This window comes from Rattus norvegicus, chromosome 14, assembly GCF_021556685.1.
Source record: "Rattus norvegicus strain SHRSP/BbbUtx chromosome 14, alternate assembly SHRSP_T2T, whole genome shotgun sequence".
Taxonomy (NCBI): Eukaryota; Metazoa; Chordata; class Mammalia; order Rodentia; family Muridae; genus Rattus; species Rattus norvegicus.
In genome coordinates this window covers 22,120,719-22,135,744 of record NC_141547.1, presented here as the reverse complement: position 1 = coordinate 22,135,744, position 15,026 = coordinate 22,120,719, and the positions used below count along the sequence as shown (strand labels likewise).

The 15,026-nt window shown below is 38.0% G+C and overlaps 2 protein-coding genes across 5 annotated transcripts in view; both read right to left on the bottom strand.

Annotated features, from left to right (window-relative positions):
- The window catches only part of Tmprss11c (transmembrane protease, serine 11C), a 69,923-nt gene extending 66,842 nt beyond the window's left edge, over positions 1-3,081 (bottom strand). The window contains exon 1 of the mRNA XM_087583999.1: positions 2,856-3,081. The gene's annotated coding sequence lies outside the window, so the exon portion shown is untranslated. The remainder of the gene's footprint in view (positions 1-2,855) is intronic.
- A 993-nt stretch (positions 3,082-4,074) lies between these two features.
- The window catches only part of Tmprss11d (transmembrane serine protease 11D), a 59,794-nt gene continuing 48,842 nt past the window's right edge, over positions 4,075-15,026 (bottom strand). For 2 of the 4 annotated variants that reach the window (XM_087584273.1, XM_087584272.1), the window contains exons 9-11: positions 9,877-10,136; positions 7,796-7,938; positions 4,075-4,723 (exon numbers count right to left, since the gene is read on the bottom strand). In XM_087584273.1, coding sequence (XP_087440399.1) covers positions 4,562-4,723; positions 7,796-7,938; positions 9,877-10,136 — 565 coding nt within the window. In that variant the 3' untranslated portion in view covers positions 4,075-4,561. The remainder of the gene's footprint in view (positions 4,724-7,795; positions 7,939-9,876; positions 10,137-15,026) is intronic. The other 2 variants (NM_001033652.2, NM_022630.2) reach the window with 1 other exon arrangement.

The following is a 15,026-nucleotide window of genomic DNA, read 5'->3' as shown; positions in this document are numbered from 1 at the left end:
AAATGTTGTTCATACAATATATTCTAAATGATTTTACCTCTCTTACTCCTCCTAGACCACATGCTTTCTGTTTCTTGTTAGGAATCTAAGGAATAATAATAAAATAAAATAAAAGTACAATAAGATAAAACAAAAGCAAGCCAATTGGAACAGGGCAAAAAAATAGAACAAGAAAAAAGGGCCACACACAGACACACACACACACACACAGAGAGAGAGAGAGAGAGAGAGAGAGAGAGAGAGAGAGAGAGAGAGAGATCTGTAAGGTTAAAAAAGAAAAAGAAAAAACACCACATTTTAACCTTATGAGACAGAGAACCTACGAAGATGCCAATTGGGTTCCTTTCATGTTGGCCATCTTCCGTTGGGCATGGTGCTTACCCCTAAGAGTGTTTTGCTTCCCAAGTAGAGGCTAGAAGAAAATGAAGTTTTCATTTGCAAATGGCTATCAATGGGACATAGCTTTCAGATCTAGAACCCCTGCTGGTGCAGACTGATGCTGGCCCTGGGCATGATGCCACATTCTCTGTGCTCATGCGTTTGGCGTACTTTATTGTGTGTAGAAGGCCTTGGTTCCTTGGCGTCCTGTATTTACTCTGAATCTTAGACTCTTCCTGTCTCCTACCTCTTCCACAGAATTCCCTGAGCCCTGGAGGTAGGGATTTGATGGCGACATCCCCTTTAGGGCTGAATGTTGCAAGGTCTCTCACTCTCTGCATAACTGTCTGATTGTAGGGTCTCTGTATTGGTTCCCATCTGCTGCAGGAGAAAGCTTCCAGGATGATGGTTGAGTAAGGAACTAATCTAAGAGTACAACAGAATGTCATTAGGAGTCATTTTATTGCTATGTTCCCTTAGCAGAACATTAGTGTTTGATTTTCCTCTGAACCAGTGGGCTGGCTACTGTCAGTTTCTTGGCCATCCAAGCAGTGTTGGGAATGTTCCTTCTTAGATACTGGCTAGTTACTCCGATAGGTTTGTACCACTTAATCATAATTCCGATTGGCTTGATTCCAGAGAACATTCGTTTTTGTTAAACATATAAACCCTCCCAGTACTTAGCAATTTTTTTTGAGATAATTCCTAAAACTATTTGCTTATTTTTGGTAGCCCTTTAGTTTGGGGTAAGTTCTCAGAGATGACCTGATTTTAAATCTAATTAATTCCAAAATTTCCTCAATATTTCTTCATGTGATTATCCAGTTTTTGCTCTATAATCTTTCCTGAAAATGAACTTTATCCTTTTTTTTTTCTTTTCTTTTTTTTCGGAGCTGGGGACCGAACCCAGGGCCTTGCGCTTGCTAGGCAAGCGCTCTACCACTGAGCTAAATCCCCAACCCCTGAACTTTATCCTTACTAGAGCTGCTTTCTCATTGAAGTGAACCACCAGAAGCAAGATATTTTTTTTTCTTTAGAAGATTAGTGAAACTAATTGTTTAGCAATAGAGCAGATTTAGTGGCGCGCACGCGCGCGCGCGCGCGCGCGCGTGTGTGTAATGATCCTGTGTATGTGTGAGTATACATGCTAATGTGTGTGTGTCCATGTGGAGGCCATAGTACTGCTCCTTAAGAGATGTCCATATTGGTGTGTTGAGGGCAGGATCTCTCACTGGGACCCTGGCTCACCAATTCAGTTAGGCTGCTTGACAAGTGAGATGCAGGGACCCACCTGAGTCTCAGAGCCTCTTCAGTGCTAGCATTGCAAGCACATATGCAGTATTCAGTTTTTATATGGGTTCTTGGGATTGAACTCAGGACCTCATACAGATAGAACACTTTGTTCTTTGAGCTGTCTCCTCAGCTCAGAATTTGTTTTTACTTTATTATTAAATATAAATGTAAAAGTATAGAAAAAAATCTATTCAGGGTCCTGAATTGTTTTATGTTTAGAAAACGAAAACGGAAGTGAATAGTGGAGGTTAGATCTGGTTCAAGACGTAGATCCATATTCTGCAATGTTACCACTTCCCTTTTCCTGGAGCAGAGGGTGATTGTCATGCCTTGCAGCATACTGATACCCAAGACAATTCATTTTAATTTTACTATAGAATAATTATATTTTATTATAGAATAATTATATTTTCTGCTAGTCCTAAGGTATTCCTGATTGTTTTGTTATTTTTCTAAAAAGTAACTGTGCTATTCTTTGTTTTACCAATATATTATATTGAACAACATATACCTCAATATGGCCTAAATGTCTTAAGAGCAATGCTTGTCTGCCTGTATTTCATTTATGCCTCAGAAAGACCACAGAAAGCAGAAGTAGGGCTTAATTTATTTATTAAACAAACACTACACTATGAAATTGAAATTTAAACTAAGTTTAAATTACAGCCAACTGTTAACTCTAAGCTTTCTTAGATTAGAGTTTTCTTAGATTAGATCTTTTCACTAATCATATTGACTATTTTAACCTTAGTTTGAATATTAAAAAGCTCACCTTTTCATTGCTAAAATTGGCTGATATGTATGACCGTATATGTCACATTGGGCTTTTCTTAGCATTAATAATTCTGCAATTCAATTGTGATCCTGAGAAATTTCTTTAAGAACTCAGTATGAATTTTTAACACCTTCAAGAATTTATAAGTTACCACGTCTCTGTAAATGTTCACACTCAAGTTTCATGAACTCACTTACGTTCCAGTAAAGTGTAAGCCATCAGTAACTAAAAGATAGAAAAAGGGAGGGGGAGGAGGAAGGGGAGGAAGGAGAGAGAAAGGATCTTTGGCAGCCAGACTGCACATGTTCCTTTGGTTTTAAAATATCTCTTCATAGAAAGAATATACTTCACTAAGTACCATCTTAACAGTTTAAGGATTTCGCTCCATTCTCTGTAAAATAAGTCTTACCTTTGAAGTAACTTCTAACAAAGGAATGAACCCAAGCATGTCTGTCATGTGATGGCACACAAATAGCACGTATACTCACGCACAGACGCCCTCCCCTTGAGGCTTTCTCTAAATAACCAGTTTAATGCTGTCTTCACAGGATGCACCAAGGGAGTGTCAAGCTGGACGCTACCTTATAGAGCTTGATTATAGGAGGCAGAACATGCCCAGCCTTCAGAGTGAGTCTGGCTAGAAGTTCTCTTGTTAGACAACCAATTAAAATAAGTTCTTTCGGCTCATCCTTCAGCAATCATAACTTCCATAAATAATTAGGCAGAAAAGATTATAAAAGAGTTTATTTGAAAGAAAAATGTGCCGAAGATATGTGTATACATCTTTCCAAAGTGGGTTACATTTTTAAATCCCTTCTGTCAAAGGAATTTGATTTGATCGGTTCTAATAATTTTGCTTCATGAAGAGCAAAAACATTTTCATTGTGATGTCATTAACTTCCCTTATCGCCAAGGATAAGGAGTTGGCTTTTAGAGGGAAGCTGTGACACACACAGGTGACCATGAACAACCTTAGCTATACTGGGAGCCCGTAAAAACTTAGACAACTTGTGATCCAAAGTTATATAGATTGGTGTCACATTAGATTTTAATTGATTCTATTTAATTTGTATCTTTTTTGTGATAGTGGTTGTGTGTGTGTATATATGTGTGTGTCTAAGAGAGAGTGTTTGTGTAAGAGTGGCAGAGAGAGATAGAGACAGAGAGACAGATACACAGAGAGAGATACAGAGACACAAAGATACACAGAGAATGTGTGTGTATGTGTATGTGAGAGAGACACAGGAGAGAGACATACACACAGAGACACAGAGAGAATATGAATCTGAGATCCTTCCGTCTCCAGATTTATTGATGTTAATCTGCTTAATCTTGGCCTTTACAAACCAGCTCTTTACCTCTTCTTCGCCATTAACTTTGAATTTGTACTTAAATTTTGTGATTGAGCATCATTTTACTCTAAAAAAAAAAAAAAAAAAAAAGGCCAGCAGTAGGAAGTTGGTAGTAGGGATTTCTTTCCAGTGACTCTTGTGGTTGTAAATGTAGCGGAGAAGGCTGTGTGGATTCATTACCTCAGCTTTTCCAGAGGGGAGATATGTCTTCCCTATGTAGATAAGACATTTAAAATGGGGGAAAGAAAAACACCGTTAAAAAGATTCACGAGTCTGTTTTTTGGTTTCACTTGAAAACAACTATTTTAATTCGTATGTTCAATATGCAAGAACATGCTGGAAGATTTGTTTGGGAATGTCAAACACTTGGGATGGCTACAGTACTTACAGTATTTGTTCATTGGCCTCTCAGATTTAATATTAGGACTACAGTTTTCTGGAAAATACTGACGTCTCCGATACTGAGTATCTGATTTCTCAGTCCGACACCTTACCACCCCTATAATAAAATTGTCAACTCCATAACTAGTTCAACATATCTCCTCTCTTATTTAGTTAGGTTTATGGATTCCCCCTCCCCTTGGGAAAGTAAACATTCATATCGACAAAGAAATGCTAAACTGTTAAACCATATTTATGTAATGGGATGTTGAAATGGGACGTTTCCAGTTTCCTTGGCAGTTGAAAAGCGAGGCTGCGGCATTTGAATCAGGCGCACTTGGGTACAGACTTCACGGGAGGCGGCGCGTTTTCCTCGGTCGCCCTAGATTCCAGTCTGCTGCCTAATCCAGTTGCGGTAGGCTGTCACTCGCGTATACACTCCTGGCTTATTTGGCAGGCCACATTGATATCCCCAGCTCACAATCCCCACGACAAACCAAAGCCGCCTTGTGTCTTCTTGTACTAGTGGGCCACCAGAATCACCCTGAAGAAAACAAATCAAATGGTTTGAACCTTGAAATCATTAGTCTTATTTCTACGGCAGTAGAAGTCCAAGCTATTATACCAGCGTAGGTCTTTTTGAAACATGCCAAGCCGTTAAAAAAAATGACTGAAATCTTTCAAATATACCAGTAATGCTGAGACTAATTAACGCTCACGAGCGAGCCTTCCTTCAGTTGCTTCCTTGTTGCTTCCTGGTCTTCTCAGGCCTCCCTCTAGGAAGGCTTCCATGATCCTCTTCTTTCTTTTGTGCTTCTGACTTCGGGCTCCATTAGTTTCCTCCTGTTATCTCACGTGCTGTGATTATCGCTGCTTCTAAAAAGTCCAGCTCATTCCCCTTGGACAGCTCTCCTTGTATTAACACTCCCTGTATTTTGATACTTGGCCAGTGCCTGTGTTAGCAGTCTCGTAGTAAAATCCCAGAGGGGGAGGGAGCATCCTTGTTGTGGACACTGCCACAGCCTCGCTTTCTAGCCCATAGAAGATGCTAAGGCAATAGCTTTTGAGTGAAAGAGTCTTAGATGTGTCACTTCCCGACCTGACCTTTCTTTACTACCTGGTATGAGGCCTGATGCATAGTAAATCACCCACCACTATTTTTTTTTATGAATAATTGAAAAGAAATGTTTACGACAGTAAGTAGAGCCTTTCTTATGAGAGATTTACCACCCAATGGCAAGAACTAACTGCTAGAAACATATATACATGTAATCATCCAATTAGGGAGATGCCTTTAGAATATACTGTATTATGGGTTAATTCTGTGAATTCTGGAACTATATAACCTGAGTTTGAGTCCTCTGCCTATCAGGTATGTGAAGTCCAGGAAGCTCTTTTAACTAATCTGTGCTGAAATTCTCTTATCAATAAATGGCTTTAAAAAGAAAAACAAAAACATATTTAAGTGAGCTTAACACACAAAGCACTCTGGGCACACTTTGGCGTATAGTCAGTGCTAATAAAACCCAGCCATTATTACCAGATGTACGTCTAGAAAAGTTAGCCATTCATTTGACGGCTCATAGTAGTTCGGTTTTCCATACCTGTTTAATTAATGGTTTAGACGGAGAGAAAGGTCAGTCTGTGAATCACCGACTTGCTTGACAAGTACTGCATGGAGCTGCTGGTACCTCATCCCTCTGGATGAGACATTCACGCTGCATTTTGCTGGTCCTCAGCGTTTTGTTGTTACGTTTTTTAATGCTATTTTTTTCTACAGTGGCAAAGCTTTTTGTTTTGTATCTTATCCACCATGGACAAACAAATGGTACTAGTGAGTGCCAAGTAACATATGGTTACTTTCTCTACTTTGTGTCAGACCTTTGAACTTGCCTTCCTTTTCTTCACCCTGAGGAATCAGGGAACAATCTAGTTGCCTTGACACACAGAATGTTGCCCAGAAGTGAGAATAGATATATCTTGGAAAGAATGTATGAAATTGATCTTGTAAAATTCCATGCAAAATAGTATTCACTTATTATATTTTTTGAGGCATAATCTCTGTGTGTTAGAGTGTTGTAAGTACAGTCAGTGAGTCTGGGGCGGAGTGGGAAAATTTTCATGGTAGTGATATCATGAACTTGCCTGAAATGAAGGGCAGACAATTTGTATGTAGAAGCCAATGGAGGGGGCTTGCAAGACTGAGATGAAAAAGAACATTTTAGTTTGTAATCTCCTCAAGCTGTTGAAACCAATACTTTCAGTAGATCTGAAGCGGGCAGCCTGGGTTATTAGCTAACTCATGAGATCTTTAGAAAGCTTTCACAAATCCCGAAAATTTGTTTTTAACGGAACAGGGGGAACATCTCACATAATGGGATCAAAGAACCAAGTGCATAAATAACAGACTCTTGATCATCGATATCCAAACCTCCACTTTTTATTGCTTGAAATTGTTAAAAATGTATCATTTTGGGAAAACACTTCTGGCTTGGGTTCTAGTAATCTGCTAAGTAGGACCACTTTTTCAAGATTGTGCACGCCAAATTAAAAGTCAACAGCATGTGGTGAAGAAAATAAACTTCATGTTGCCATGTTTCAATAAAATTCATCAAGGAAAATGGTGGTGGATTCCTGAAGAGCTAGAGTATTTATAACGAGGTTTAATTTCTGAATGATTTGCTCCTATGACTACATTGGCTCATATCAGGTAAAGGAATGGGACCTGTTAAGTTTCATTAATTTCATTAAACTTTTCATATTAAATTCCATACTCGTTACTATAAGGAGACAATTGTGTATTTACTATTTGGTTATTTTGGATGTTTAATTTAATAATTTACAGGCTAGAGAAAACTAGTTGCTTTTCCAACCATTTCTTTTTCTTTCCTGTTCCCCCTTCCTCTTCCTTCTTTCTTTCTCTTCCTCCTCCCTCCCATTCCTTCCCCTCCCCACCACTCCTCTCTCTTCCTGTCCCTCCCCTCCCGTTGTCTTTCTTTTCCTTTTCTACTATTATATAATTTAGGAATCTTGCAATTCAAATAATTAAGATATTGTATAGATTTTATATCTTTAAAGTACTTTAAAATTTGGAATTTTTAGTGGCTGCATGCTATACTGTTTTTATTAATTGGGCTAAGTATGCATATTTACAAATAAAACAGTATTAATTAAAGCTTAATTATATTATGAACTTTAAATGACTGTTTTCATTCTGAGTTTATAATATACATTTATAAGCTAGGAAATGATTTTATAATTTATGGGTATGATGTTGAATCAAGCGAGCTAAGGATTCCACTGCTTCAAAAACTTAACATTGTTCTGTGATAAGAACATCAAAATTTACTCTAGAAATTTTGAAGCATACAGTCCTTTATTATTAATTGTGTCCACCACGTTATATCGGTTTGACCATCCATAGCAATTAACAATTAATATTTTTATGCTAAATGAAATTTAAAACAGAATTTTATCTCTACAATTAAGGGCATACATTTTTTTCTGAGGAGCAGAGTTGTATGTTGTAGCTGTTGTTATCTTTTTGCCTGTCACGGGGTGATGTGCTTGAGAATGCCTATAAACTTCTCAATGGTGACACAGATAATGTTGTTACCTGGCATGCATCCACGGCCCCTGAACGGACTCCAGCACAGAGCATTCCTGGCAAGACACTCCCACCGTAGCCAGCTGGCTCGTTGCACACCTCCGAACTTACTATTCTGACCTCTCCTTGCTGTAGATTTGTGACCGTGTTGCCTATTTAGTATAAAGACAGAAATGAATCAGACCTCAGAAAGTACGAGTCAATGACTATGCCAAATCTAAGAATAACATGAATATTGTAAATATTATCTATTTTGAAAGAATGGCTCCAGAAGATGCATGTAAGAATAAATCTGAGCGAGACTGTTGTAGGAGAGAAGGGATAACTCCTTTAGGGAGATGAGATTTTTCTTTTCTTTTTGAATTTGTGATATATTTTCCTTTAGTCTCTTAGAGTTAATCAATTATTGGGTGTGGTGGCACATGACTGTAATCCTAATATGTAGGAGGTAAATATAGAATCATGAGAAGTTCAAGGTCAGCTTTAGTCATATAGTAAAGTTGAGGTTAACCTGGGCTACCATGAGAATCTGTCTCAAAAAACAAACAAAGAAACAAACAAACAAACAAAACTCTAACCCAACAACAACAACACCCTAATACTTATGTTAAAATTGACTTACACTATTTAAAGTGCTCACTGATGGACTTTGGATAAGAAAACTATGTATCAGTGAATGTTTAGCAGCTAAAATCAGTCCGATTTTAAAGTTACAGAGCTAACCTATGATATCAGTGCTCCCTGAGAGCAGCACTGTCACAATTTTCCAGGATTGATATAAACTTCACCTATTATTTCAAGTCACTTGGTTCAAAGGAACAGAGTGAAATATTTCCCGAGACCGTTAGGCCATTTTTATTTTTAAAATGTTTTACCATGATTGTAAGAGTTCCAGGAAACTGCCAAGGTTTCTCTTCCATTTCCCACCTAACAGTGTTATTGTTTTTTTCTTGGCTACAATTCATTTCTTGGCTAAATTATGTTTATTTTAATTTCAAGTTTAGTTATCCAATGAATGGACATGATCCATTTTTATCTCTACATGGAGTTCCCTGTAATGGCTGCAGGATTCATTTTATACCAGAGTAACTTAAAGGGCTATTAAAAACCCAGGTCATAATCTTTTTAAGTCTCGTTTTCTTAGCAGAAAAGTATAGACTTTCTGGATAGACTTATCGAAGGGCTTCTAGTCAGCCCTTGGCACACATGGCTCTGGCAGGCATTGCCCTCCCTTCCACCCCCTCCCCACCCCCTTCGCTAAAAACCATTAGATTACATTCCCAAAGCTAGCCAGCAAGGTTACATTTCTTTATTCAGCCACTTCCTCCCCCAGAGGCTGACTACCTACCAAGGTCTGATATCAAAGTATTGGAACCCAACCATCAAGAACTCCCTTTTGCCCAATCAAAATTAACCAACTTACCCCATGACAGGAGCTTTCCGTTTTACGTTTACAAAGTGCCATTTGCCTATAGGTCACTTCTGTCTCCTCTCTATCCAGAGGCAGTCCTTTGTCCCTATGGGACAAGTACCCCTTCCCCATCTCCCTTGTACTTTGTCTCCCCTCTTTCTTGTTCCCTTCTCCTTCTTTCTTTTCCTTCATCTCCTGATCTTTGTCTCCCTGGGACAAATAAATCTCCTTTGTGCTGAGAACTTGGTCCTGGGTGTCTTGACTCAACTTCTAGGTCCCCATACTTTCTTCATTCCTTTCTTTCACATTTCTCTGTTATGATATTAGAATTCTCCGGTTTCTAAGGGTTGCTTGTTTTACATCTCTGAGGCAGCAGCTGTAGCTAGAGGTAGGTCTGACCAGGATGTAGATGGTTCTGTACAAGAGGCTATCCTCAGGCTGTTTCCTCATCTAATTTACAAAGTTGGCCATACTGGTACAAGCCTCTATCTCCATTATTTAAGCTGCTTCAAGAGGATTATGAATTTGAGGACATCCTGGGTTACATAGTGGATTCCAAGCTAGCCTGGATTAAAATGTTCAACAAAACAAAACAAAACAAAAAAAACAAACACATTTGCATAAAAACAAATAACAGAAGATTTGTTGTTAAACGGTTTCATTTTCCAGAGATACTTACCTCCATAAGTGAGAGATCCCCATCCTGTGACATATGCGACGGAATCAGGTATGATATTTTGGGTTGCTGCTGGGAGACATACCCTATGGATATTTCTGGTAAAGGTGACAGGTCTGTCAAGTTGTACAACTGCAATATCATTATCACGAGTTATGGAGTTGTACTCAGCATGGGCTAAAATAGCCCTTACTCTCACTCTTAACCTAGGACTTATTGTAGAAACACCAAAGGTGGCTGTCCATTGTTGAGGATTCGAGTAGCTAAAAACAACATAAAATAAAACAAAAAACAAAAACATGCTATTAAATAGGGAATTCAACATCACTCCATCTATCTGAACTTTGGGTTTTACTTGAATAACAGTAATTCTTTGAGAATTTAATATAATGTGTTTTGTATTTACTGCCAACATCTCATTAATGTTTCCCTCAACTGTAGTCTCAAAATTGTATTGAATTCTTTACTAGCTGCTTAGCAATTTACTTCTAAATATACAGAAAAAAAGACTTTTTGAAAACACATCTTTAAATAATAACTTGTTGGACCATTTTTTCTTTCCCAGTGAGTATATCCTAACACATTAATGATAGGTGAAGGGGAATGCTATTGTTTCTTCTCCTTCTTTGATATTCCTGTCTGTGCAACAAATGATTCAGAAATAATTATCTTTTCTACTTTAACTTATTCTCTTTGATTGTTGTTGTTTTGAAAAGAAAGATCTATTCAGATAGTAGTGAGGTTGAAGGCTATCTTTCTTGTTAATACATGAATAATTTTTATGTATTAAATTTTATGCATGTTTATATATATGTATATGCAGATATATAGTGTGTGCATGTAAATATGGACACATGTATAGAAAGATCATTTTCTAACACAAAAATGTAGGAAATTAATATTGTAAATTTGGACTATAGAGTGTTTTAGGTACACCCTAAACAGACACATGTAAGGTAAAAAGTGGATAAGTTTTAATAAATTAGAATTAAGTTCAACATTACAAGTTTATTCAGTAAATATGAAGCTATAAAAGAGTACTGGTAATGCTCAATATTTGCGTTTTGAGATAGGCTCACATAGCCCAGTCTTGCTTAGAATATGTTAGATGGCTGAGGGTTATCTTGTATCCCAGATCCTTTTGTCTCTGCAATCCTTTGCTTGCTTGCATTATGCCACCTTGATCCCCAGGTAATGTCTACAAGCTTTGAAGCCTTACAGTAATGTCTATAAACAAATAGTAAACAGACTGGGAAGCCGGTGTAGAATGGACATGGGCTATTAATAGAAAATTCATGAAAAGTGAGGCCTATGCACCTCTTAAATATAAGAAGAGATGCTCCCACCCACTGGTTGACAAGCAATAGAAATTATAGCAATGAATACCTCATCCATATTAATAAGAATGACAAATATTAAGCAGAAGCACATTACCAAATGACAGGTGGAAAGTTGGCTCTCTTGGATTACTACTCAAACTAAACATTTGGAAAGCTTTCTACTCTATTAATCAATTTGCATATCTACTTCTGGGCATATATCATAAAAATTTCTAAAGGTTTATAAAAAGATAGTATTCCTTTGCATGCATGTGCGTATGAATGTTGGGGCATGTGGTCTTTTGGGGGCAGTAGTGGGAAATTACTGCATTCTAGCGAGATGAAGTAAAACATGATGGCTTCATGTAATGGATTCCTGTGCAGAGGCAGTTTAAACAGATGCGCGTTCCCATGATTCAGTGGAAATAGTAAAGGACAATACAAAACTTATACACACTGCTGTTGTCATAAATTAAAAGCATTTAGACATAAAATATCCTATAGGTTTAATAGGCATGTGAAAATTTAGAAGTATTTCAAATATAAACGGCCCAGTAGGGCTATTGAATGGAATGGGGACTTGGAAGTCAGATCCAAGAAGGGGAGAGAAGACAAAATAAAACTTAGAAGAATTTTTGTGGATCCTGATGAAAAGAAACATTTTCAGTTTTGAAAGTTGTTTAACTTAATATTGCTCCTCAGATTGAAGGGAAGCAAAATTTGATTAGATAATACTTTAATAATAGTTTTTAGGACTGATCAGTGTGCTATCCTAGGGGAACCTTCATTCTTCCACCACCTCTCCACCCACCTTCATTAAACCTGTGGATCCTGAACCATATAGGTTAATTTCCCTTCCCGTACCCAACTTTCCCAATCAGTGAGTCTTCTGGGGAACCCCAAGCTGCTATAAGCAATCTGCTATCCCAGTGGAACTTCCATCCTCCCCCGATCTCTCTGCTGACCTTCATCAGACATGGGGATCCTGAACCATACAGAGCTGCTGGTTCAGAATCATACAGTCCAAGGATACCCACACCAGGACCCTGGAGGAAAACCCCCTACCAATAACTACTACAACAGAAACATCCAGGGGTAGAAGCCACCCAGATGGCTAAAAGTTCTCAAAAGAACACAATCAACAAAGGTCGGGGAAATATGATACCATCAGAACAGAGCTGCCCTATGAGAGCAAGCTCTAACACAACCAAAGTATAAGAAAATGACCTTAAATCCACTCTTATAAAGATCATAGAAGCCTTTAAAAAGGGATAAAAAAATACAGGAAAATAAAATCAAACCAGTGAAGGAAGGAAATAAAGCTGTGCAAGACCTGAAAGTGGAAAAAGAAGCAATAAAAAAAAAATCCACAATCAGAGGGAATCCTGGAGATAGAAAGACAAGGGAAGAGAAGAGCAACAACAGATGCAAGTATTACCAACAGAATACAAGAGATAGAAGAGAGAATCTCAGGCATAGAAGATACAATAGAAGAACTTTATAATCAGGCAAAGAAAATGTTAAATCTAAATATTCCTGATAATAGCATGCTGGAAATTTTGGATACCATGAGAAGGCCTAATTTAAGGATAACAGGAATAGAAAGAGGTGAAGAGTCCCAGCTCTAAGAACCAGAAAATATTTTCAGCAAAATCATAGAAGAAAACTTCCCCAACCTAAAGAAAGATGCCTATAAACATACAAGAAACTTATAGAACACCAATTAGATTGGACCAGAAAAGAAAATTCTCCTGTCTCATAATAATCAATACACAGAATCTACAGAACAAAGAATATTAAAAGTGGCAAGGGAAAAAGCTAGGCGACATACAAATGCACACCTATCAGAATTACATTTGATCTCTCAACAGAGACTCTAAAAGCCAGAAGGGCCTGGGTAGATACTTCCAACTTTTAAAAAAACCTACAGAAGACAACCTTGACCATTATATCCAAAAAAACCTCTCAATCACCATAGATGGAGAAAACAAAATATTTCAAGGCAAATCCAATTCAAATAATATCTTTTCACAAATCTAGTCATACAGAAAACACTAAAAGGAAAGCTCCAACCAAAGGAAGATAAGTATACCCAAGAAAACACAGGAAATAAGTAATTCCATACCATCAAAAGCAAGGGAAGCACATGCACACACACACACACACACACACACACACACACACACACACACACACAATCTCTCTCTCTCTCTCTCTCTCACACACACACACACACACACACACACACCACCACCACCACCACCACCACCATCAAAATAACAGGAATTAATGATCACTTGTTGTTAATATCTCTCAATATTAATGGACCCAATTCCCCAATAAAAAGACACAGGCTAACAGAATGGATGCAGAAACAGGATCCATCTTTCTGTTGCATATAAGAAACATACCATCTATGGTGAGTCTCTGTTCATAGGTTGGGTATAATTCTGGTATGTCCGCCTTTAGGCAATAAAGACAGACATTACCTCAGAGAAAAGGGCTGGAAAAAAAGTTTTTCAAGAAAATGGACCCAGGAAGCAAACCATTCAACCAAAAATTAATCAAAAGAGACAGAGAAGGACACTTTATACTCATCAAAGAAAAATCTACCAAGATGGTATCTTAATTCTGAACATCTATGCACCAAACACAAGGGCACCCGCATTTGTAAGAGAAGGATTGCTAAAGCTTAAATCACACATCAACTCCCCTCTCCCATTAACAGTGGGAGACTTCCTCACCCCTCTGTCACCAGTTGACAGGTCATCCAGACAAAAACTAAACAGAGAAATAACCAAACTAACAGACAGTACGAGACAATTTTTCTGAACAGAAAACCAATGGCTCAAGCTGGATCAACAATTAATAATTGGAACCTCAAGAAACTGAAAAGCTTCTATAAGGCAAAGGACACTGTCGATAGGACAAAACAGAAGCCTACAGATCGGAAAAGGATCTTCACTAAGCCTACATCTGACAGAGGGGTAATATCCAAAATTTATAAAGTACTCAAGAAGTTAGACATCAACAACCCAAACAACCCAATTAAAAATGGAGCACAGAGCCAAACAGAATTCTCAACAGAGGAATCTCAAATGGCCGGGAAACACTTGAAATGTTCAAAGACCTTAGTCATTAGGGAAATGAATATCAAAACAGCTCTGAGGTTCTATCTTACATTGATCAGAATGGCTAAGATACAAAAACCTCAAGAGATAGCACATGCAGGCAAGGATGTGGAGTCAGGGGAACACTCCCCCATTGCCGGTGGAAGTGTAAACTTGTACAATCACTTTGGAAATCAATTTGGCATTTTCTCAGAAACCTTGTAATAGTTCTACCTCAAGATCCAGCTATACCACTCCTGCGCATACAGCCAAAAGATGTATCACCATTCCACAAAGATACTTGCTTGACTATGTTCATAACAGCTTTATTCATAATAGCCAGGAAACAACCTAGATGCCCCTCCATTGAAGAATGGATAAAGAAAATTGGTACATCTATAAAATGGCATACTGTTCCATTATTAAAAAAAAAGACATCATGAATTTGTAGGCAAATGGATTGAACTTGAGAATATTACCCAGAGTGAGGTAACTCGGTCCCAAAAGGACATGCATGGTATGTATTCACTTATAAGTGGATAGTAGCCATAAAATTAAGGGTATTCATGCTATACTCCACAGACCCATTTAAGCTAAACAAGAAGGCACAACTGAGGATGTGTAAATCTCACTTAGAAGGGGGAATAGAATGGTCATGGGAGGCAGATGGAGAGAGGGAACTGAGTGGGAGATGGGATGGGGAGCAGAATAGGGGTAGTTCTGG